The 25,692-nt window shown below is 27.5% G+C and overlaps 3 protein-coding genes across 14 annotated transcripts in view; 1 reads left to right on the forward strand and 2 right to left on the reverse strand.

Annotated features, from left to right (window-relative positions):
• The window catches only part of LOC126850557 (glycogen synthase kinase-3 beta), a 45,361-nt gene extending 31,817 nt beyond the window's left edge, over nucleotides 1-13,544 (forward strand). For 4 of the 6 annotated variants that reach the window (XM_050593717.1, XM_050593708.1, XM_050593724.1 and 1 more), the window contains 4 exons: nucleotides 802-912; nucleotides 1,140-1,377; nucleotides 1,649-1,842; nucleotides 4,214-9,252. In XM_050593717.1, the coding sequence (XP_050449674.1) occupies nucleotides 802-912; nucleotides 1,140-1,377; nucleotides 1,649-1,842; nucleotides 4,214-4,657 (987 nt within the window). In that variant the 3' untranslated portion in view covers nucleotides 4,658-9,252. Of the gene's footprint in view, nucleotides 1-801; nucleotides 913-1,139; nucleotides 1,378-1,648; nucleotides 1,843-4,213; nucleotides 9,253-12,515 lie in introns of those variants that run through there. The other 2 variants (XM_050593701.1, XM_050593732.1) reach the window with 2 other exon arrangements.
• Nucleotides 13,487-18,828, reverse strand: LOC126850833 (leucine-rich repeat-containing protein 58). Of its 3 annotated transcripts, none has more exons than XM_050594231.1 (5): nucleotides 18,561-18,828; nucleotides 16,534-17,025; nucleotides 15,486-15,702; nucleotides 14,897-15,086; nucleotides 13,487-14,047 (listed from the first exon to the last, which is right to left on the reverse strand). In XM_050594231.1, exons 2-5 carry the CDS (start codon nucleotides 17,004-17,006, stop codon nucleotides 13,881-13,883), a joined length of 1,047 nt encoding a protein of 348 aa, XP_050450188.1. In that variant the 5' UTR covers nucleotides 17,007-17,025; nucleotides 18,561-18,828; the 3' UTR covers nucleotides 13,487-13,880. The 3 variants fall into 3 exon arrangements, with proteins under 3 accessions (XP_050450188.1, XP_050450180.1, XP_050450168.1); XM_050594223.1 differs by having other exon boundaries at nucleotides 16,534-17,013; nucleotides 18,561-18,827; XM_050594211.1 differs by having other exon boundaries at nucleotides 16,534-17,062; nucleotides 18,561-18,827.
• A 211-nt stretch (nucleotides 18,829-19,039) lies between these two features.
• Nucleotides 19,040-25,640, reverse strand: LOC126850182 (proto-oncogene tyrosine-protein kinase ROS-like). Of its 5 annotated transcripts, none has more exons than XM_050592911.1 (8): nucleotides 25,444-25,640; nucleotides 24,218-24,289; nucleotides 23,080-23,200; nucleotides 22,401-22,841; nucleotides 21,793-22,007; nucleotides 20,977-21,444; nucleotides 19,864-20,218; nucleotides 19,040-19,712 (listed from the first exon to the last, which is right to left on the reverse strand). In XM_050592911.1, the coding sequence occupies exons 1-8, from the start codon at nucleotides 25,495-25,497 to the stop codon at nucleotides 19,564-19,566; spliced, it is 1,875 nt and encodes a 624-aa protein (XP_050448868.1). In that variant the 5' UTR covers nucleotides 25,498-25,640; the 3' UTR covers nucleotides 19,040-19,563. The 5 variants fall into 5 exon arrangements, with proteins under 5 accessions (XP_050448868.1, XP_050448850.1, XP_050448859.1 ...); XM_050592893.1 differs by having other exon boundaries at nucleotides 24,218-24,304; XM_050592902.1 differs by having other exon boundaries at nucleotides 24,218-24,297; nucleotides 25,444-25,579.
• Between the last annotated feature and the right edge of the window lie 52 nt (nucleotides 25,641-25,692).

Below are 25,692 nucleotides of genomic sequence, written 5' to 3' on the forward strand. Positions count from 1 at the left end.
ATTTTCGCTTTCACATAAAAACATACATCTTCACATTCGTATTATTTTTTTGAGACGTCATTTATTAAATCTTATTTTTGATCTGGATCTAGATAAATCACGCTGCTTCGCTAGTCTTGTTATTTTGTAACTTCTTGAAAAACGGGTGTGTTAACTTAAATGTGAATAACATGAGAACGTCGATATGTGTGTCCAAGAAAAATAATGAAGAGAATGATTCAAATGACGTGATCTATAATTGCTATAATTAATTAATTTTAATCACAAGTTCTTTGAAACATTTTTTTATTGATTTTTTTTACCCAAATTTTGAGATATTAATGAAAAAAAGATTTTTTGAACAAATGAATGATTAATAGATAATATTTTCATATTCTAATTCTTAATTAATTCTTAAAATTTATCAAAATATTTGTTTAATGTTGAAAATTAGAGAATTAGAAAAGTAAGGAAAAATTTATGATCGAATTAATTTAAAACAAAGCTTCCTCTATGAGGAAGCGAAAAAACTAATAAAAAAAGACAATTTTTCTTAGAGTTTGATTAAAGAGAATTTGTCATTAAAATTTAGAATTGTTGAGTATTTGCAAATTGCAAATTTGCAATTTGCACACAATTTGCAAATTGTGAAACTAAATATATATATATATATTTTTTTTTTTTGAGGGAGGTTAGCATAAACATTAATTGCGATAGCATAATTAATGTTTGGTTTTAAAGTAGTGTGCCTTTGAGACGATAAATATCTAGACAGATCTCAGCTTATATAAATATCGCAATAGGATTATCTTTTTTTTTTAGAAGGACGAGGTTTATCTCAATCTAGTCCTGGAATACATACCGGAAACTGTGTACAAAGTCGCTCGACATTATAGCAAAAGCAAGCAGACGATACCAATCAGCTTCATCAAGGTGAGTTATTTCTAATGTTTTCAGAGAATCATAATATAAAACAAAAAATAAAAATCATATATATTTCTCAATCTATTATTTCCGTTTTCATACAAATAAAATTTATAATTTTGCTATATAATAAAAAGTCTTTGTAAACTTATGTATATCACAACATATTGTATATATTGTATTATGTAGTATATATATGGAAGAGATATGAAGATAATCTTTGATTTTTTTTGCAGCTATATATGTATCAACTGTTCCGTTCGTTGGCGTACATCCATTCGTTGGGTATCTGCCACAGAGATATTAAGCCGCAGAATCTACTCTTAGATCCGGACACTGGCGTCTTGAAGTTATGCGATTTCGGTTCGGCTAAACATCTAGTGAAAGGCGAGCCCAATGTGTCTTACATTTGCAGTCGCTATTATCGCGCACCTGAGCTCATCTTTGGTGCTATCGATTATACTACAAAGATCGGTAAGCTAACAAATTTTGATCGATCCAAAAATTTAAGAAATCATCTTTAATCGCGTTCTATTACTTTTTAATCTTTATCAAATACGTGCTGGAATTTCTTAGACTTTTATAACACATGATGAAATGTAGAAAATTCAATTTCTTTTTAAATTTTTATATTGTATTAGTATATTATAAATTATAATATTCTTTTACAATAAGGTTATATTTTTATTACATCTCTGTTCTAGTTTAATTTTCTTGATATATTTTTTTCTTATTTTCTCAATAGATGTTTGGAGCGCAGGTTGCGTACTAGCAGAATTGTTGCTAGGCCAACCGATATTTCCCGGCGATAGCGGCGTCGATCAGCTGGTAGAAATTATCAAAGTCCTTGGTACGCCTACGCGTGATCAGATACGTGAGATGAATCCCAACTATACCGAATTCAAATTTCCACAAATTAAGTCACATCCTTGGCAAAAGGTAAAATTTATTCTTTTATTTACAAATAATTTCACAATAATATTACGTACCTGACATATAGTACTTAAATACACACACACATACACATCCCCAGCAATATTTTCCAAATACTTCATTTTATTTCGTGATTGTCTCTTGTTTCACACATATGTCTATCATTTTGTGACTAAAAACTCGTTATAAATAATAATAAAGAGCCAATTTTTGTCTTAAATCCATATCTTTGAAAATAGAAGTAATAGAAGTTACTTTAATTTTTCAAATATGTATGAATTTTTTTTTAAATATATATAAATTTCAGACGATCTGATTAATAACAAAAAAAAGTTGATCTATTTAATTTTATAACAAAAGGAGAAAGGTAGGGTCAAATTTTTGATGAAATATTGTAATAAAAAATTATTCAATGCACACTTTTGGGAAAAGGAAAGTATTTTTTTCGTGTTTAAAACTTTATCGATGACGTATTAACGGCATTAGTGGCTCGATATGCCATTCATCAATACATGAACTCGTGATTTGCAGTATATGCTTCAACGAATGAGTGAAACACCTGTGTGTTCCACGGAGCACCAGAAGATTAGAGTAAGTGGTCCGACTTGCAAGTTCTATCAACATATAACTGGTACAAATTTTCTTTATCTTGGCTCATTGTACTAACATCCAAACTTTCATCTCGATATTCGGACAAACGTACAGATTTATCTCCAATCTATTCGGTAAACTAACTTTAAAAGGGATAAAAAAAAAAGGAGAAAAAAAATAATTTTTATTATTTTCTTTATATAATTATTTTCCTCATGTGACACTCTCCTTGTTGTCCGGTCATCTCATCTGTTAACGTTACTAACGATTTACCGTACCTCTTGTATTTGTTGTGGCGACTGAAAATAATTAAGAGTATCACTTACTCTGATATTCTGGTGAGATTTGCATTTATGCCAAACAAGGAATGAATAACATATTTTAGTCTTATCGATCAAGAGTAGTGCTTGGAGTCTGTGTTGTTCATTTTAGATATATATACATATTCATACTTACATTGTAATTCGAACTATCATGCTGATACATTACATAAATAGAAAGATTGCATGTACACACATGCATACACATACACACATAGGGAGAGAGAGGATAGGAAAAAAGTAAGAAAACGCCCTTGTTATTTTGAAAAGTACGGATTAAAAAAAAATGTTTTATATAAAAGTTATAAGGTTTCAAGACCTTGGATCATTTTGTAAAGATTATCTGGAATTTTTTAAACAAGCATCTCTTTTATTGCATATTCTTATAGTTGATCGTTTTCAAAATGTCATGATTAAATCATCTTTTGTTAAGAACTTCTTAAGTTGTACACTTTGGACTTTTTACACTGTGGACTATCGTCCACTTTCGGTAAGTTGGACGATTCAGAAAGTTCCTAATAAAAGAGAATTTAATTATATTGTTTTGAAAATATTTTGATATCAGTTACAAGAACATGCAATAATAATGGAAATAATTCCTGCTTAAAATATTCAAGATAACTTGTATATGATCTTGCCAAAGCGACCTAAGATGAAAACTATATTACTATTTGATATAATATATGAAATCCAACAATTTTCTTTAAAATAATTATTTTCAAAAATCTAGATTTCAAAATAGAATAGATATTTCTTTATTTTTTTCTACACCTTGTATGTATGCGTATGTGCGTGTGTGTATTAAATTCCATATAGCACAGATGTTTCTAAATGATATTAATCATAATCGTCATTTTACAAGATATTTTTTAAGCACTATAAAAGGCTATATACTTAGTGAGCAGTCTTTAGTTGATATCTTATATATAGGATGAAATGTTATAACATATCAAAATTAACAACATATTTTGCGACAAACTATGTATTAAACATTATGTATTGTATCCAAGAACGAAATCTTTATAATTTAAAATAAATAAAACCATTTGCTAAAGATTAGATAGTATTTTACAGATTCCATATGAAAATCTTATCAAAGTTTATGACATCTATTAAAGGCTAAAGCCATTTTTACGTTATTAATATCTTATTCTGGCTACTAATTGTTCATATAACTTTCAATCTTTAATTAAATCTTACAATATATGCAACAGGGAACAGTTTAGTTGGCACTTCTCATTAATCTATTTAGATTCATAGAAACAAAAGCCTTTATTAAATATTCTGGATTGGAGCGTTAATTAGACTACACTCATACTCTTCTTACCGCTTTACCATAAAATCGTACATAATAAAGATGATTACATAACGGATTTTATCGCTCACTTTATAATCATGGAATAACAATTAAATGTTGAATTGAAGATATGAAACATAATTTGACATGGATTCGATGATGATTGCAGGTGTTCAGGGCGCGCACACCGCCAGAAGCAATGGATTTAGTTGCACGATTGTTAGAGTACACACCATCGCTGCGTATGACACCACTGCAGGCATGCGCGCATTCCTTCTTCAATGAGTTGCGTGAACAAGGAACACGGTTGCCGAGTGGCCGCGAACTACCGCCGCTGTTTAACTTCACCGAACATGAGTTGCGCATCCAGCCGGTTCTCAATAGTATGCTGATACCCAAGTATATGCAATCGGCCAGCGCTACCACCGGTACGGAGGGAACTCCTGGCGGGGGCGGCGGGGGTGGAGGTGGCGGTCAATCGGACGCCACGGGCGCCGCCGCCGGCGCTAGCGGTAACTCTAATGATAATAGCATTACCAATCCTAATACCTCCACCAACACCATCAGTACCAATACGCAAAACACCGATTCCAGCCAATCGAACATGGCTTGAATCGCTTTATTCTTTTTTCTTTTTCTTTTTTTTAATGTTATCAAAGAATCAGATTACAGCGTCATGACGAATCTATCTCTCTTCTGACGAGGATGTCCATGTTGTAAATGCGATATATTGCATTGCGGAGTTTATAGATATAAGATTTTTTCACCTTCTAGAGCGAGAAGTAGCGTAGTACAGCGACGCGACTCGGCGAGATTAAGGTTTCTCATTCATCACTGTAATAGTCGTATTGAATATATTTATAACATCAGAAAAGAATCATATATGTTGATGATCTTTGTTGCATGATACATAACTCGTATTTGATGGAATAGACTTTATGAAACATGCTAACTCTTTCTTGGTTACAAATTTGTGAAAGCTAAAAGAAAAGTATAATCTACTTACTTGTAATATATTTTTCTTGAAGTTGATAAATTTGTGTTGCTTGATTTGCAAATTGGTGAAAACTCGATATGTTTATATATATATACATATAAATTATTTACTAAAAGAAAAGTATAATTTACTTATTTGTAATATATTTTTCTTGAAATTGATACGTAAAAAAAATTTGTGTATATTATTATGCATGAGAAAAATAACAACTTATATGATTTTCTATTTCTGATGCTACAAAACAATACGACTTTTACAGAAGCCTTAATGCTATATCGTTGCCGAATCGGATTCAGTGTATATATATATATGTAGGAAGTGGTCCTTCTTTAATTTTAAATAATCGCTGAGAATGCGTTTATACTCTAGTTAAAGATAAACTAAGAGGATGTGTAATCTAATGTGTCTCTAGTAATGTCGTTTGCATCACCATCGTTTTATACTTTAAGACACTGTGGTATCAAAGCTCGACGAAAGTATCAATTTAAAAAGAATAAAAATACCGACAATTGAAGGATGCTACTGTCTTTCGTAGACCAGAATGATGCAATTTGATATGACAAATTCTTAATTATATATCTTATGTTTATATAAAAAAAAATGGTCCCTCTCTCTTTAACTGATAATTAAATGCGACTCTAAATAAAATAGTCGAATGTCCGTATCGTGAACTTTTTTCGAGCTCAAAGAATTGTTTTTACTGTGAATTTTTTTTTGCAGTTTTCGTTCTTATTTTTAATGTCATATGCGCAGAATGAAAATGTTGCTTTCTCACTCAACTTATCACATGGTCATGTGGTAAATAATAAATCATGACAGCAGTGTAAAGGAAGAATATCATGAGTTGTTTTATAATACATGATCGCAAAAATTACGGAGTTTACTATACGAACATTCAACTGCATGTATATCGCGTTAGATTATTTGTAGATATTTCTAGGCGGCGTTAAATATCTGCAAAATTAATTCTTCAGAAAGTATCAACGGTTAAAGAAAAACTGTTATGCTATTAACGTAATTCGATGGCAAATAAGCTGTTCTGTTGTCGAATTGGTTTAAGAATGCACAGAAACTAGTTTTTCTTTAATCGAAAAATAAGCGATCCGGCACATTCTAGTTGAAAGCAAACTAAAACAATGTGTAATCAAATGTCTAGCAATTTGTTATTACATCAGCTTTGAGGAGGGTACCGATGAGGATTGGAGAAAGATCATCGTGCTATTGATGTAATTTAGCGTATATATAAGAATTGGTCGTTCTTTAATAACTATAATAACTGCTAAACGCGTGATTCTAGTTATGGAAAACTAAAAAAAGATGACATCCGGTAACATTATTTTATTAAGACAATACAGGATCGAAACCGATATAATTTCATTAAGTTTATATTTGAAGATTCTTTTTCTTTATTTATTCGCAGATCAGTAAAGTGATAACTGTCTTATAATACATTTTTGCTGGAAAGTGGGTTTTATCGGAACTATACCGGTTTCGGATCTTTGTACATGGTCATTGCTGCGAGATCAGTTTAAAATAAGAAAACAAAAAGGAGTGAATTATCATACTCTCTACTCACAAGGCAAATTACATTTTCAAAGTATAATTTCTCAAGATTTCAGTCAGACTGAAGACATTAAGACAAATGTATTAAGAATGAGTAACAAAATAACAATGAATATAAAAATGACAAGTAATAATGATACTAATATATCAATAAAACTAGTGATACATGTTTTGTCTCAACTGAAATGATCTTGTAAGTAAATTATCAAGAAAAGAATATTCTCTGTCTTGTGTTTAGATTTCTTGAACGAATTTCTTTCATAGATTACTGGCTATACTGATAAACAGCAAAGTAAGTTACAGAAGATTTTTTTTCAGATTTAAAAACTGATCGACTCGCTGCAAAATGACTAAATGCTATTGTACGCCAGCATAATTAGAAAGAATGTTAGTTAGCAAGCCGGAGCATTTAGCGAGAAGACATTCGTGCCTATCGGTCATATCTCGGCGCGTTAAATCATTATCTCTAGCACTCTGTCGCTATTATACTATGACTCTTCGGATTCTCGGCTGTCCAAATTTTTTTTTTTTTTTAATCGTAGATGACGAACTTCTGATTGACCCAACAGAACGATTTATCATACTTTTAATGACATGTATATGGCGAACGGATATTTTGATACATTAATGAAATCGCTTCAATAATGAAGAAAGCTTTTTTTGCGTGTTAAACATATTTCCGAAATTAGTTATATGGAAAACAATCGAATATTCGAATTTTTTTCGAAAAACAAAACATAAACAAAAAAGAATACTTTTTAAGGTTAAGAAGAGAGGGCTTATATATCATACCTTCGTTTTGCAAGAATTACGAAATAATTTGTAACATAATTTTGATTTTCAAAATATAATTACAACATTTGAAAAAACATATAATATTGAAATGTAAAATAATAAATATAAACTATCTTTATATACATATATATATTTTAAAATTTATTATTGAGTTATTATTAGCAACAACTTGTAATATGTTAACTATTATAAGAAATAAGAAAGTTATGTGAAAGTCAAATCCATTTGTTAATGTTTTTGACAGAATAGAAAAGCTGTAAAAAATATAAAATATAAAAATATAATTTTTTAGGTTTAAAAATTCAAAGATGTATACACACACACATACACACAGATACAAGGAGATTCATATAGTGTATATCTGTGTAGTAAATCTATGTTGTGTAATGTAGATTTTTAAGTTATGTATTCCTTAAATGATATACAAATATTTATAACCATCATTTCGAAAATGTCTTGCAGTTACAAAAATATGAAATAAAAAAAAGAATCGTAATTCAAAAATTCTAAGGAGTAAATTTTGACATATTCTTATTCAGGTCAAACTAAAGTTATTACATTTTCTCATTAAAACTTAAATAACTTTTACCTAAAATATTTTTCACAAAAATGCTTTGTTTTCAAATTATTCAGCTGATTCAATTGATTTATGAATCACCCTGTGTGTATCGTGTTTCACATATACACATAAGATCACACACAAAATCAAACTTTTACACTTGAATTCCGGGTCACGCAGTCTTGCATGTATACATATCATTGCATCCAAAAAGATAGAGATCAAGTAGTTTTTTTTTTTAAGTAGAGGTGAAAATAAAATGGCGTGTGTAAAATTTGAAAAGAGAAAAATCTAGAAAAGTTAAAGATTTGAAGGTGAATTTGAATTTTATGGGCATGTTACAGACATTAAAATTAAACTTTTAGACCACAAATATTTTTTTCTTTTTATTAATGTTATATATATTTTTCACGTTTTAAATAAAATCACACGTCGCCTATTCCTTTTTATTTTGGAAAAATACATGAGATGTGCTCTGCAAAATGTCTTCCGATTTTGAAAAAAAGTACATCTTGCACAAAAAAATTGCAAACGTATCAATGATAGAAATATTAAACTCTAGCCATATATGTGTACAGATACGAATCACACCGTTCTAAACAACTATACTCAAATCGAATTAATGTGATTAAAAAAGCTAAACTACTACATAAGATATACTACTGCATAGAATGCGTTTATTGTAGAACAAACTTGGACATGAAGAGCAATTTTCGGATAAATTGATTTATTAGCTAGCTAGGTGTGGTGCGCGTGTTATAAAGATAATTATTCTGTAATTTTTTTTCTCTATTTTTTTGCAGTGTATTTATATAAATCTTTGCTGAGAGATGGCTGGCTTGATACAAAGGCTCGAACTATCTTCCTCGTGTTATCACGTTGATAGCATAATGCGAAAGCATTCTTTCGAAAAGAAATTTCGGAATGATCGAAATTTAAATTTGGCGAAATTACACCGGCTTGTATCTCTAAATCTGTTTGCTTCAGTTGCACTCCTTCTGTCTTCTCTCTTCTTTGAAATATATACATCTTGATATACATTTATATTTTATTTAACAACGAAAGAAAAGTGTAACTGAAATAAGCAGGTCTCCTGTTTCTCTTGAGTTTTAGGCGTCTATCAAGAGAAGTGTTGAATTGGGAAACGGAGGAGAGATTAGCTGGAAATCTAGCTGCGAAATAGAGATACAATATATCTTAATACGAACATTGAATCAAAGCACAGCTTGGACATAGATATTGTTGATTATTTATCGTGATTATTATTATTATTAATAAACGAAAAATTCATCGATTTTCGATTTTAATTAATTCCTTTCTCACATCTCATCTCATCTAATCACAATTTGTCTTTTCAACATCGTTTAGATAACGCGTCAGTATCGGGATATGAAAAATTTACAAACGGAGTTTCTGTATTTAATGATTTATTAAGGAGCACAACAAACGTATAGTGTGAACATTAATATAGAAGACAAATGTAAAATATATTGAGTCTGTATCAATATTTTCAATATTGATCGAGAAATTCGTTTATTTTGCTTTTTCTTTTATTAATGTCAAAAGCTATATGGGAGAAAAAAATGAACGAATCTTTCGATAGAATTAAATATACATATACGTATATATACATATATATATATATATATATATATATATATATATATATATAATTTAATTTATAGAATTAAATATGTAACGTATATTAAATATGTGACATGATTAATAACAACTGCTGTTGTAAGAAAAAAGGAACAGGAAAAAAGATTAGAGAGAAAATATATTTCTAAATAATATTAATTAAATAATATATTTATTCATTAAGTTTTCTTTTTATTCTAACATCATTCGTAGTTTTTCTTGAAGTGTAGTAAATTAAATGTAACATTTTTGTAAAAGAAGAATAAAAAATTAATAAAATAATGTCATATCTAGAATTATATACGTGTATGTGTCAATATATATATATGTGTGTGTGTGTGTGTGCATATATGTATATATTAAATTAGTGCAAAAGATATAAAATGAAGAATTCAAAATTGTATAAAACAGAAAAAGAAGAAGTACATTGAAGCCAATACAGTATATAATATAACTATTTTAATTAATTTCACAAATTATTTCAAATTTGGAATAAGGAAATTTTTATTTTGAATTTTATTGTATGTGAAAAACTTTTGCAACAATATAATATATAATGTAATATATTTTACGTTTTGACGTAACGAATGCTTGTGTGCTTATATAACGTTATTTTTATCATGATATATGTTAATGTATGTTTAAGGTAAGAATGCTAAGCAAGTGCATTTAGCACTTATAGTACAAACCGATATTACCATATTCCTTCGCAAAAAAATAAGCATTTTTTTCAAAATTTGTCAAAATTTTGAGACATACTGTATACAATTTATATTTTTTAATTTTAATTATGTTAAATAATGTTTACATTTAGAAGAATAGAAAAGATAAAAATTATCTTTTAATCTTAATTTTGAATATCTTACACATATAATTTCATACAAGGAATTTTCTCCAAATTTACTTTAATTCATCCATTTTTTTCTAAAGACATGTTATATATATACAGTATATATATATCCCTTTAATGTATAAAGTTAATAATTTATTATAGATGTCTTTATATATCAAGGTATTTGATATTAAGGTGAGAGTGATTACGAATAATGTTAACTTTTCCTCGAAATCTGATCTTAGCGTTCGATTTAAGAGCCCTAAATGGACATCCTCTTCAGAAAGGTATAAGAAATCTTACGTAAAGCAAAAAAAAATCTGAATCTTTATAATACAAAAAATTTATAATTGATAATTTATTTTTTATCATAACCTAGGAAAAATACATAATCGTAAGGATCTCGCACATTTTAAATGTAAAATTGGCTTTGGTCAAATTGGCTGAAAAAAAAATGGCTACATAGTACGGAAAATATTTATACGTCTATTGTAGATTATTGACAGCATAATCGAAATTTGTAACATATAATAGGAAATGTAGGAATCTCGTATTTTAATAATCTCTAATGACACTCACTTTAAGTCATCCTATCATTTACAATTTCAATTTTTGGATTTTATACTTATAAAAACTTTTGCTCAACATCATTAAAAATATGCGGGATTTATATATGATTATATGTATATATGTGCAATTTTTCTTATTTCTTCAAATTTCACGTTTTTTAAAAAAGGGTGCAAAAATTATTTATTTAATTATATTTCAAATATTTTTCTTATTTGTTTTATATACGGAGAGATATATAAGAGAAAGAAAATATGTATATATATATTTCATGTATATACTTATACATATTTATATTAATTATATATATATCTATATATATATATATATATATATATATATATATATATTTGCTTATACTTTTTAAAATTTTTACATATTTTTAACAATATTAAATCTGAAAATTTCTTTAAGGGAAATATCTTTTGAAGCCGCAAAAAATAGGTGCGATAAAAGAATCGCTTGCGACAGATTACATGAAATATAAATGAATTTATTATTTAGAATACTGTTTCTACATAGATTGACGGGGAAAAAATGAGATTGCAAAAAAGTTTATTTATTAAGATACACAGAGTAATAAAAAACGTGTTTTTTTTTTTTTTGGTTTTATTATTTAACAGCTCACAAGCAAAGTTTCGAGATGTAATCGATCCCTTTTTTATTTATTTTTTTATTGATTGAAAATCTGAAATAGAAGGAAAAAAGTTATTGATACAAAAGCGGAGGAGGATAACACATTTTTCAAAAGTCTTCGACTCTTTTTCATTTTATTTACATAACGAAGTAGATTTTCTTGGCAAAATTTTCGTTTAATTTGTAGAGGAGTTAATTACAAATTAACAAATTAATACTTATATTTATTTTTGAAAAATTGTGGTAAAAGGAAAAAAATTTTTTTTTATTTTACTCTGTATATTTTAATAAATAAAGGTTTTTGCAATTTTAAATATCTAATTTTTGTAAATTTATATTGAAACTAATACTCTAAACAATAAATTTATTTATATTTATTAAGTAATTTGTGTAAGCGATTTATCACACAAACATTTGTATAGTAAATATATAAAAAAAAAGCTAAAATAAAAAATCTATGGAGAAGGCAATCTTCTGATAAAATTATTAAAATTTTTAATCTAGATTAATATATAATATTTAAATTATTTCTTTTCTGTTAGAGAAATAAAAGTAACAAAAGTTACTTTATTTATAAAAATATCTATGAAATAAATTTATTTCAATAATAATAATAATAATAATAATAATAATAATAATAAATAATACAATAAATTTTAGATTATAATATAAAATAAAATTTCTAGAAAAATTTTAATATACAGAGAATAAGTAATAATTTATAAAAATAAATAAATAAGTTACAGAGTAGAAATATATGTATTGCCAATTAATTTATAAAACATTTTATATACTTAATTTTTTTATTTGCGTTAAAGAAGAAACATATCAAAAAATTTTGCGTCTTCTTTTTTTTTACACTCCTCAATATCGCATTTTAGATGAGGACAAAGATGCTAAGGAAGCGAAGGAGCAAGGTCATCAGGAGCAGCAAGTAGATGGCGAATAATAGAAGAAACTACACCAGATGATGCAGAGCAAATCGCGCGCCGGTCGGGATGGACACGACGACGTTATGACGGACGAATAAAATGATAACTCGAGATAACATCTTCGACCGTGCAGGCGCAGTAAGTCCTTAATGTTTAAAATTCATGAATGTACGATATTAGGGAAAAATTGTTTAATATACATAGAGCGAAATGCGCGCGTACGTAAGCACGTAAGCGACAAAAATATTTACTACACAGTTAAATAAAAAAAAAATTATAAAAAAAGTAAACGGAGTAGTGCTAGTTATCACCACGCCTATACGATAAAAACGCGCTAATTCAAATGTCGTGAATAGGTGTGAGAGATTATGAGCGCACGTATGCATGTGTGTGTATGTGGAAATAAAAATGCGGTTGAACGCGAAAAAGAGAGAAAAACATGTACATACATATATATGTATGTAATATATAAATAAAGCGCATATATATATGGATATGTATATGTATGTATAGGTAATTAATTATATGATCACACACTGTATTACACGGTGAGAAAAAGTAAAGAAAAAAAGTAGTAAGACTCTTATTACACGATTGCTATGTTTACAATTATTATATATATACATAATTGCAATGTCCTATAAATATATATATATATATAAATAATTATAAATACACACAAAAACACACATCTTTACCTACCGTTCTTATTTCGCTATTCCTCCTCTAGGTTTTATCTTTCTCTTGAATGTTGTTTTTAGTTTTACAAGACATGACGACGCAAAAACGCATTAATTGTGATGACGATGATGGCGAATATCTTATAATATAACTTTACTCTGGATGTGTTTAAGCGAGAAAAGATTGCGCGAGACCACCGCACCGTCAGTCACTGCGGAGTCACCTTATATATAATAATATTATTATTGTACATTTTGTGGTTTATTTAACACAATAAAATATTAACAATAATGTTAATCGCCGCTCAATTCTTGTCATTTAATGTATTACCGCACATAGAATAATTTTGCATATGTACGTACATGTATCAATGTGATATATACTATATACTTGATGTACAGAAAAAGAGAGAACAAATATTTATATTGGACGTATTACATCTTTATAGATTTATGAAATATCGAACGTACTGCAGCACACATTTTTACTTAAATACGGCTATAGATTTTATATTATTGATAAAAACGCAAGCAGATTTTCGGAAGTAAAAATTAACTTTATCAGTAAAGAAAAATGATAGTGAAATAGTCTTGAAAATTTTCAGCATTACAGAAATATATCTTCAAAATCTTATTAGCCAAGAAGTACCTTCCTAATCATAGCGCCACTCACGAGCTCATCATCACTATCGCGTAATTCAATACACTTGCTGCTACACAAGTATTGTAGCAATGGTAAACGATACTTGCCACAGAAATCAACGAATTTTATGTGCTCCACTCGATTATTGAAGAAAACTCCTGCACAAAAAAATAAATTGGTCTTGATACATATATGCAAGGTTCGATCAAAAATGTTGTATCATAAATTTGACAATTTAAAATTTGCTATGTTGCATATTTTTGAAAATCTGTCAAGTGTTGTAAAAAGTGTATAAAACTGTGAAGGAAATACGAAAGTACTATAAAAACTAAAGTATCCTTAATGTTATATTATCATAGACTATTTATATAAATCTTATAAAAACACTCCCTGAAAATTCCCTAATCTTCCAGATATTTTTGTTCAAAATTCTACAGAGAAGTATATTTCAGATTCTTTGGTGCAACTTTCTAAAATAAGTTTTTTTTTAGTATGCATTTTCTAACATTTTTCACTGATATGAAGGCAAAACACAAAATCATTTAAGTTTCAAATGTTAGATGTGCAAATGTATTTAAAAAAAACATTTTCATTTTTTGATCACTAAAAATTACAATAAAAGCTATGCATTGCATATTCAATATTTTGTTAAAACATTGAATGTATAAACAGAGACACATATATATCTATAATATAATTCAAACTTTATCTTTTATAATTCTTTAATATTTTTTTTCAGTCATACATACATATTTCTTTTATTAATAGGATATGCGTAGAATAAAAATGTCGTTGTATCTCTTTATTTTTTACTGGCTTTCTCACTTTAAGATAATTTAATTATGTTGTAAATATGAATATACAAATAGAAAAACAGCATATGAAGAAATTTTTAGATTAAAAAAAAATGATTGAGGATAGAAGAGAAATTTAAAGTTCTTAGAATGGTGGAAATCCATTATATTACATCTATATGCTAAATTATTGCACTGCTAAAAAATACTGACCTTTGCACTTGGGATTGACACAATGATGAGCGCTATTAAGATACTGCACTAAGTTGCGTGGCAAACTCTCATCGTCGTAGCGAACGTTGCTGGTCTTGATGACGCGTGCCGCTAATTCCAATAATGACGGCGGATTGTGCATCATGTCGGATACGAATCTCACCACCAGCGGATTGTCTCGGAGAGATAACTAGGAAAAGCATATAAATGCATTTGTCGCATATTATTATAAATTTATTTATTGTAGGTTGTTCTTAAATATATACCTAAAAAATTACTTACATATATACACTATTTTTCGACATAATTGCTATTCAAATTGAGATTCCAGTTTGGCTGCACGGTGCTTTAATGAGGATATACAAAAAGCTTGTACTGCGCTATGATAAGTTCCAATTCGAATAGCGATTATGAAAAGTGGAGAAGTAATGTATATGCATGCAATTTTTATTTATATTTTTATTTATGAAATGTATTTTTTTCTGTTTCTTGTTTTATTTAATAAGTTTACCGGAAGTTGATTTCTGAGTAGTCCTTGTAGATAAAAGAAAATAATTAGAAATAATTAGAAATTATTTGTGACACTTACTTCGGTTAGACATTTCAATGTTATTATTTCGGTAGGCAATGTCCGCAGCCTGTTCTTATGAAGTGCTAAAGTTTTTAGATTTGTCAAATTGGCTATCGAGCTTGGCAAGCTCTCCAACATATTATCACAAAGCACAAGAGCTTGCAGAGCTTTTAGTTGACCGAGAGTGGACGGTACCTCTGTTAATCTATTGTCTCCCATCGATAAAATTCGTAATCTTTAAAAAATTATAATATTCGATTTCATGAAATTGACAAATTATCTTTTATATAAAACTTTTTTATAAAACATAATATAAACAAAGCACAATTATTTAAATTATTGCAATTAAAATGATAAAAAAATTAATTGAGTTTTATATAGATATGTCAAATTCTCTTTCCCTCTTTCTAATGTTATAACAATTTTCAAATTTTATATAATAAATAATTATATCTTTTCGTTAAGATGTCTTATCTACAAAATTTTTTTGGAAATTGCTTTTAAATATAGAAGCGCTTAAAATTAAAAATTAAAGAATTTTTATACGCTACATTTTCAAAAGTTAATATAAAATAATAAAATAGTAAAAGAAATAGATATTTAAAATATATAAATAAATGATAAATAGTAAATTGCTTTATGATTGATTTTAATACATTAATTTTTGAAGTAATAAAGACACACAGCATGTAAATTTTATTATATATCATAATAATTGCATTAAAGTTTGTGATTCCTCTGGCTCAATAGATATAAAATATGATTATTTCTACACTATAATCTATTTCTCTAAAATTTCTCTCTTTTATATATCTTTTATATATTTTCTCTCTTTTATAAAATAATTATAAAATATAAATTAATTATAAATTATAAAATAAATTTTTTTATATTACAATCAAAAAATATTTTTATATACTCCAATATTCTTTACAAAATTATAATTGTATTTATAATTTTCCATCGCCGATTATATTAATTTGTTAATTGCTAATTCATTAATAATGTTGTCTATAATCATCAAAACTTTAATTATCACTAAAAATTTAGTAGAAGTCGCAGTTACCTTTGTAGTTTCCAGATATCTTTGGTAATCTCATTGATGCGATTACCACCCAAGTAAAGGTATCTCAAAACAGCTAGGTCGAGCACTTGATTAGGAAACTCTGTGAGTCTATTGCCGCTTAAATTGAGTTCCCTCAAATTAGCCAAATTTTCGAAATCTTTAGCCAATCCATCATTGGTCAGGTTGTTGTGTTTTGCGATCAAACAAGTTAAAGGGCAATTTTCCCAAAAATTTGGCAATTTGACAAGGCCGCAATTCGAGATGTCAAGAGAATTCAGGCTGGTGAACTTGTTGATACTGATAGGAAGAGTTGTGAGACGGTTTTGACTCAATAATAAAGTGTCCACGTGCTCTGCACATTTGGTATTAAGGAATTGCTTATCCATTATTTCATCATCCAGTGCCAGATAGGATAGATCCAACGTTCTCAGATTGGAATCCGAATCGCTGGAGTCCGATGTGTAGTTTTCCATAATTGAGCTTTAACATTCACTTATTTCAGGCCTCTTATTTACATATTTATATAACGCTGAAATGAGCAAATAGTTATTCGAATAAAGACATCTCATATAATTAAATTTAAATATTTATGTGTGCGTATGTGTATATGTTATTGTCTTTTTGTAGAAAGACTAAATTTATGAAGAATCTACACACACAATTTGTTTATTTAATTAGTATTAATAGATTTATATTTATGATTTAATATAATTATATAATTATACTGTGTGTTTATAAACTGAATATTTTTCCAAAATTTTTTATCTCTTTATAATGTGTCAATCGTATGATAACACATTGAACGCAAATTCACATCATCATATATTATTTATATGAACACAACGAAAAATAGTTGGTCACTGTTTACATTTCCTTACTGTTTCTTCGTCATGCTTGTGTGATTACGATAATGATGAAGCATTTTACATAAAATTATCATTTTTTGATTATGTAAGCTTTTTTTTGAAAAATTTTTGAAAATTTGCAGTAAAGTAAAATATTAAATTAATAAAATGAAATATATGATTTTTCAGATTTATATTTATGATATATATATATATATATATATATATATATATTCAGTTTTTCATACATTATCATACGATCATTATAAAGAGTCGGTAAAAAATTTCGGAAAAATATTCACTTTGATGTAAACAGTATAATTATTATTAATCGTATGATTATTGCAAAATAATTTTTAAGCATTTTTCAAAATTTATTCGTGATTAAAAATATAATTTATATTCTTTATTTTGCTAAATTATCTTTACTATATTTTTTATTATAATCATATAATTATACAGTTAAATACGCGCGTGCACGCATGCACGTATATATGCACCACGTCATTATCATATGTTCAACGCATGCAGATTAATTATCAGAAATCGATAAGATTCTGAGAAAGCTGTTATGGCAAATAACATTCTCGTTAATTAGGTACATACTTTCTTATGAAAAAAAATTTCAAATAATTTATTAAAAATAATATAAAAGAAGAATGTTTTTTACAATACATCATCATTACAATAATCAAATGTCTCTTTAATTATAATTAATTTAATAAATTTAGAGTCAATTACCAATACAGTTATTACGACAAAATAAATTTATGTGATAATTATTTTCATAACAAAGATATCAAAAATGTAAATATTTCGATTTCTTCTCTTTAAAAACTTTAAAAAAATTTTTAAAATGAAAAATTCATACAAACAGAAGGTATATATGTTTTAATTTGATCGATAATTGTGTAAATTCATTGGATAAAATTTACATAATTTATTGACAATTTTGTTTAAGCATTAGGAAGACATATTATGTGTAATATAAAGTTGAAAACTTTCACTATATATTATGCCATATTAAAATTAGACAATGCAAAATTAAAAAAGTGCAATGATGTAAAGCGAATATATGTGGATCATATTTAAAATTCGCGCGCTGTTACTACGCGATTCAACACTATTCGTGCCAGTTATGGCTTGCGTGACATCACAAGTTGCATAAAATGTTCCACTTACTTATTATTTTTGTTTTGTCCTCGCGAAAGAGACAATCCCGCTTGTTGCTGCTAAATTAACACTTCCGGAAAACACAATGTACGTTATTTAGTTTTAAGCGAACTAATTGATGCGAATGAAACGAGAACTAACGAGACACGCTCGGCAATCGGCACGGCGAACGGATCACCCCGGCCGCATATCTGGGCTTTATCAGCGTGCGCTCGCCTTTATTCCTTTTATCGCCTATCATCGCCGCTGCCGCGGCGAGTTAGTCTCCCTGCCAAGCGACCATTCGTAACCATTGACTAAATAATAATATAGAACCACTAAACTACATGATTTGGACATAACGATACAATTTTAATGTTTTACAAAATATTAGTTACGAAAAATCAACAGAAAATTGAAAAAACCGGATTTTATGTCGCGCATGCGCATGCGATAAGAAAGAAATTAAATATTATGTGAAAATGAATAATTTTAAAGCACATAATGTATAGTTTTAACAAGATTTATTAGCAGAATAAAACATGAGTATACATTTTCAAAGATATTAACGATATAAAATTTTTATTAAACAAAACTGGTATTTTAGAGAATATATATTCTTTATTTATATCTCTCCTTTCAATTATTGCATATAAATTCATACTATATATGTCTTAATTCGATGCAAAAATTTAAAATGTTTAACTACACGATTCCTGCATTTTAATCCTGCATTATATATTCTTAAATATATTTTATTGCTAAATTTGCATTATAATGATTTATCTACTTTTTTATACATAATTCTAAATTATTATTTTTTTAATCTAGTATAATACATACTTTTATTATAGTACTTTTATATTGAAATTAATTTTAATCATTTAAAAACAACGAAAATTCTTCCTTAGTCGTTTTTACGATAATTTTGAGCAACAAGTTGCAGTTTTCCGACATGACTGAAACCTTCATGTTCTCTTCATAATACCTAAGAATAAGAATACAATTGATTTGATTCATGTTCGCCACGTTTTTATTCGAGGCATGAATTAAACGATGTAGTTCGTAAACGTTCATAGATATGATCAACATCTATCGTCGTGACCTTGGCGTTGTTTAAATTTTCATAAATAAGTTGATTGCCTCGGTTTTCCTCGGAACTGTTGTTCTTCCAAGAGCATTCTATACAAATATATACCATATACATAGTATCAATTCGTAGTTAAATATATATTTTAAGAAACTTTTTCGCAAAATTTTAAAAATAAACTTCTTTGTAATAAAATAAAACAATATTTTTACGCAGCGATAAAAGGGATTAATGTTGATTTACCTTCAGCAGCTAGTCCAGTGTGTGTTGTATTTATTATCGTATCGTCTATATTGCTTCTCAAAGTGACGATATTTTCGAGACAAACTTTGAAACTCGGTCTGGCATTAGTTGCGCTCCAGCAACGCAACATCAACTCGTATAATCTCAATGGACAGTTGAAGGGTTTTTGTAGCCTGCCACCCTCATACAAATAATTCATCACTTCAATATTAGTCATGGTAAAATAGGGTTGCTGGCCTAACGACATAATTTCCCACATTAGTACCCCAAATGACCAAACATCGCTCTGTGAATTAAATATTCCATCTAATAAAGATTCCGGTGACATCCAACGAATGGGCAACAATCTTTCTTCCTGAAACATTTTGACGAATTAATTTCCTTATATCTTAGTTGTTTACTTTTGTATTGGTTTGTTGGAAAATTTTCTTTATTTTAATTTTTTTTAATTAATGAGTGATATAAAAATCTCTGAAGCATTATAAAAAACTGGTGTATTATGCCAAAATTTAGTTTCTGCTATAAATGGAATTTAATAAAATTTTGTATTTGTTTATTTGTTATATAATAATAATAATAATAATAATATAACACAGTAATAATATACCAATAAAATATCTAATTTATTTCAAATATTAAAAAATACGTATATGTGTATATAACATATATATATATATATATATATATATATATATATATATATATATTATAAAATTATATTGTAAAGCTAATTTAAAAAATTAAGATATTAATTTTTATTTAATTTTAAACATAGAAATTGTCAAATTTAATAAATTGACAAATTTTATTAAACTCTTCAGGGATGAATTTATTAAAATCAAATAAAATGATATAATCTTTTTTTAATTATATTTATTTAAAATATATTTATAATCATTAAACAAAACGAAAAAATTGAATAATTTATAATTTCTGAAAAAAAGAATAATGCGCATATATGGCATATAATTGCGTTAAGATTAATTATTCGTGAAATAATTTCATATCTTAAAACTTAATGTACACGTATGTGTCACAATATCCTTGAAGAGATTAGTTTTTTTATTTCTCAAAATTTATTCTTAGTCTCTTTTTTGATTGTATTTAATTCACCTGATAATAATTATCTTCATAAATATTTTTAGCAAAACCGAAGTCTCCGATTTTGATGACGCGATCCTCGCGATTCTTCGCAGATACCAAACAATTTCGACATGCTAGATCTCTGTGCACTAAATGCATTTCTTCCAAATAACAACAGCCCCGTGCAACATCTTCGCACATGGCGAGCAAGTCTTGCAAACGCAAAGCATGCGAATCTGTAAGTAGAATAAAGTGACTATCTCTCAAATAGTTCAACAGGTCACCAGCTTCCATTAATTCCAACACAAGAAATGGCGGATCTGTGTCGAAGCAAACGCCCAGCAATTTCAATATATGTTTATGTCGAAGCTGACTCATAAGCTTGGCTTCTTGTAAGAGTATCGTCTTTTCTCGCGTAGAGGAATCTTTTCGCAGTGTTTTTATAGCCACAGATATTGTGCCTGATCCTTCTAACTCTTTCATTTTTCCTTTGAATACCTATAAAAATATATTGAAAATTAATGTATACATATAATATAATATAATATAATTAATATATATAATATAAACATATAAATATAAACTTTATTTTTTTAATGATAAAACAATATTTTTTCCGTTTTATTTTGTTTTTAACATAAAAGTGCATTAAATGCGTAAATCTTTTTCTATCTTCTAGCTTTAAAGAATTAATTCTCTAATTGGTTTTTTTTTAAGTATGTTTCTTTCAACATTTTTCTATGATTAAGAAATTAGAGATATTTATAATTGAAGTGCTGGATAGATAATAACGATCTAAAAAATCAGTTAATAATTTAGTTAATAATTAAAGAAATCAGTTTTTACATATCCGAATGTGCTGCTTCCTATAGAATGTCCTAGTGTGATTTCCTCTTGTCTGATTTCAGGCACTGCAGAATAATCCGAAGCATATTGCAATGAAACATATAGATTAGATTGAACGAAGTTCTTGTCAAATTCTTCGCGAAAAGTCACTAATTCGGCCAATGTTAAAGCTGGAGTTGCATCTGTGTTGTTTTTGTGTTGTTTTTGTTGACATCCTGCTCGATAACATTATACAATATGTATTTATCTAATATTACGTATTGACCAGATTTAAATTATCTTCTATTAACAAAATAATTTTTTTAAAAAAGGATGAATAACTCTCTAAAAATTATCAAGTAATTAAAATTTTTCAAATAAAGGATTTCTCTTTATTATTTTAAATCAATTTTGTTTGGTAAAAATTATAATATCTTAGAAACTTATCAAAAATATATTATATTTTGCACAAAAATAATATATATTTATTTTTTGATAAGAATATAATAATATTATGTAATTTCTGCTAGCCTATTCATGACATGTATATATATATATATATATATATATATATATATATATATATATATGACTTACAAAAACTGAAGCTTTATACGAAGTATACTTACGATTGAATAAAAATCTATTGATGACACAACATATCAATACAACATATATTACAATAACAATCGAGGTAATGCTCATTATTAGTATTAAGTGATTTTGTATAGTCAATATTCTTTCAGTAGATTTTGTTAAATCAATCACGCTTGATTGATTCCAATTCGATTCAAAACCATAAAGATTTTTAGCTTGCACGCGAAATTGATACTTTTTATTCATGTATCTAGGAATTATCCAATAATTATTTGTTCCATTGTAATATAACTTCCAGTGCTTGTTCTTCTCGATTATGTTGTCATGCGTGTAATTGTCATCAATGATGATACCCTCGAGTCGATAAATTATTTGCAAGCGGTCAGTAGTTTTTGCAGGTTCCCAGTATAACTTATACACAAAATTGTGAAGTTTCATTATCATAGGCGTCCCAGGAACGCTCGGAACATCATCTTAAACAAATTAATTAAGAACTTTTATGTTATAAAACAATGAATATTTTTTATTACTTTATTGATAAAAAAATGACAACAAATTTTATATTTTCTTTTGCTATTGAAAAATATCTTCAATTCGATATCTATAATTAGATATATATATATATATATATATATATATGATATATATATATATATATAAGCATATATTATGCATTTTTAATAAATTATTTTGTTAATATTATATACATACGCCTATCTATAGCATCGATAGATTCTGTTGTGATCCTAGAAATATAAGTAGATGGATGTTTTCTGAATATATACATTATTTTAATACCGCTCCTTGAATATTCTTTCTGAATATGCTCTCTCTATAAAAATGATATATATAAATTGGCAAATGGAAGTAAATATTATAAATAAATGATGAAAGTAAATATTAATAAGGATTAATAGTTATATTTCTCGATAAATAAGTCTTAGAAAGGGTTGCTCTTTCCAATTGATAACAATTGGATGAAATAATTCGAGTTTATCACGATTGGTTACTCATCGTCATTTTTTCAATTAACTTGCGATTCTCTGTTAATTCAACTTCCTGTCGCATTGATGATACTTGCGTTATTGTCAACATCTTGCATGAATAAAGTTTTTATATTTAAATATTTAATATAGAAATCTCTAATTACATAAGATCTTATATTACATAAGATTTATAAAATTTTTTTGATTGAAGAAATGTAGATTTTAGGCTTTTTTCCGATTAAATAAGAAATGTATATATAATAATTTATGTATGAGAATAAACTGTACTTCATAAATAATTATAAATAATTATAGATTATAATTCTTTATATATAATTATTATATCACAAACAAATATTAAATAGAATAAAGATGTAATTTGTAACTAAAAATTATATAAATAAATATGTTTAATTAGCAACTGTTATTGGATTTGTGCATGAAAAGAGAAAGAAAGAGAGAGAGAGAGAGAGAGAGAGAGAGAGGGAGAATGATTAAAACAGAAAATAAATAGCAATACACTAAGATTAAAGATTTCATTTAAAAATAACATTTATAAAAATTTGTATACAATAAAATTAATTTTTTAAGTCTTTTATTTTTTAATTTAATCTTTATTTTTTTATAATTTTTTGCATTTACTAATGTAAAAAACATTTTCAGAACTTATTTTTTTTATGACATCCAATTTTAATGTCCAAATTTTTCAGGCAACAAACGCACATAATTTTGTTCAAATGACATTATTCTGATGATATTTGTCAAATAATATTTGCTGTCTGATTTAAGTATTATACAGATTTACAGTTATAAAAATAAATTACTTACAATCTAAAGTCTTTTTATTATAAGCAATTTCTTACCTGTTTGTGATCCATAACATTGGAATGCATTAGCAAAAAAGGACGATTTTCAAAATTTCCTTGCGGAAGCGCCTGCATAACTACTTCCTTGATTAACAATACTTTTAATAATGTGCTTAATATTATTTCTGCCATAATTATTTTTTTAATTAAAAAATTACTTTATATAATTATTGCGAATAAATCAATATTACTACTATAAGCACTATGAACAGCCGTATCTGCTGTATTTCGATCGTTCACCAATCTTCCTTTACAAAGATACTTCGCGGTCCGAATGAATGCTTTCTCTAAATGCGAGCGCAAGACACTATATATATATATATATATATATTAACTGGTCAACTGATAGATTGATTTGTTTTTATCATTCCATCCCCGCAAAACTTTCATTCATCCTTTTGCATGAATCGTCAATTAACGGCTAATATTTGAAGCTAAGAAATTTCTGTACAATTTTTTTTATACGTGTGCGCGTGTGTGAATAAAGATCCAAATAATTAAAACTGGTAATGATTAAAATTCCTTCGAAAAAAGAATTCAAAAAAACATGGGGAAAATGAAAATAATTATAATAGAATATAAACTTTTGCGTTTCGGAAATTACAATTTTTCATATGTTGTATAAAGAAAAATTCAAGACTCAAAAGTAATAAATTTTTTTCACAATTTCGGATTTTTATTTAGATTTTTGGTAACATCTACGAGATATAAAAGATACACTTAATATTTTTAAGATAAAACCAATATTGCAAGAAATATTGTAATATTTTCATTTTATATCATTTTTATTATCATTTACAAAAACTTAATGACGCATTTTATAATATTTTATATGATATACACTACTTTGTAAATATTTTAATAATGCCTACACACACACATACAGTGCCAAATAAGTAGACAATATATTTTTGAAAATATGTAGTATTACATATATGGTAATACTACTATATTGCTAGTCAAAGGTCAACACGGGCGAGAACATTACGGTGCAGACGTATATCAACCTCTTTCTTCCACAATTCGTGTACCTTACACAATGCGCATGCGCTGGCATACGTACAACATATATGTAATATTATTGGCTAAGCAAAATTCGCGCATGCGCATTGTGTCAAATACGCGAATTGTGGAAGGGAGAGGTTGATATACGTCTGCACCGTAATGTTTTCGCTAACGCCGCTTATTGGGAAGATACGTGATTAGCAATATAATAGTATTACATATATGTATATAGGTATGGCCAGAGAGAAGCCTGAGAGTCGCCACGCTGCCATTTTCCATAAGACGCCTTTTCTAGATGCTCTACACTATCTTCACGGACGCTTTACACATACGCGATAAAAGAGAGACGAAGACGGCGCAATTATCTCTCTTTGTCTAGCGATCAGTGTACTACCACTATCGACAATATTGAAAAGTGGATGTAGCACGAACATGAACCAATCGACTGTTTTATAGTGGCTCGGGAA

The sequence above is a fragment of the Cataglyphis hispanica genome, chromosome 1, assembly GCF_021464435.1.
Source record: "Cataglyphis hispanica isolate Lineage 1 chromosome 1, ULB_Chis1_1.0, whole genome shotgun sequence".
Lineage (NCBI taxonomy): Eukaryota > Metazoa > Arthropoda > Insecta > Hymenoptera > Formicidae > Cataglyphis > Cataglyphis hispanica.

What these genes read in the sequence shown, in the direction of transcription:
- LOC126850833 (XM_050594231.1), bottom strand. Translation starts at nt 17,006, where the DNA reads ATGGAAAACTACACATCGGACTCCAGCGATTCGGATTCCAATCTGAGA. An exon ending in CATTGAAATGTCTAACCGAA is followed by an intron (nt 15,087 to 15,485) that starts GTAAGTGTCACA and finishes TGCTTTTCCTAG; the next exon opens with TTATCTCTCCGAGACAATCC. An exon ending in TGTCAATCCCAAGTGCAAAG is followed by an intron (nt 14,048 to 14,896) that starts GTCAGTATTTTT and finishes TTTTTTGTGCAG; the next exon opens with GAGTTTTCTTCAATAATCGA.
- LOC126850182 (XM_050592893.1), bottom strand. Translation starts at nt 25,497, where the DNA reads ATGGCAGCGTGGCGACTCTCAGGCTTCTCTCTGGCCATACCTATATAC. An exon ending in CCATACCTATATACATATAT is followed by an intron (nt 24,305 to 25,443) that starts GTAATACTATTA and finishes TTGTTAATCAAG; the next exon opens with GAAGTAGTTATGCAGGCGCT. An exon ending in GAAGCAGCACATTCGGATAT is followed by an intron (nt 21,445 to 21,792) that starts GTAAAAACTGAT and finishes ATATTTTTATAG; the next exon opens with GTATTCAAAGGAAAAATGAA.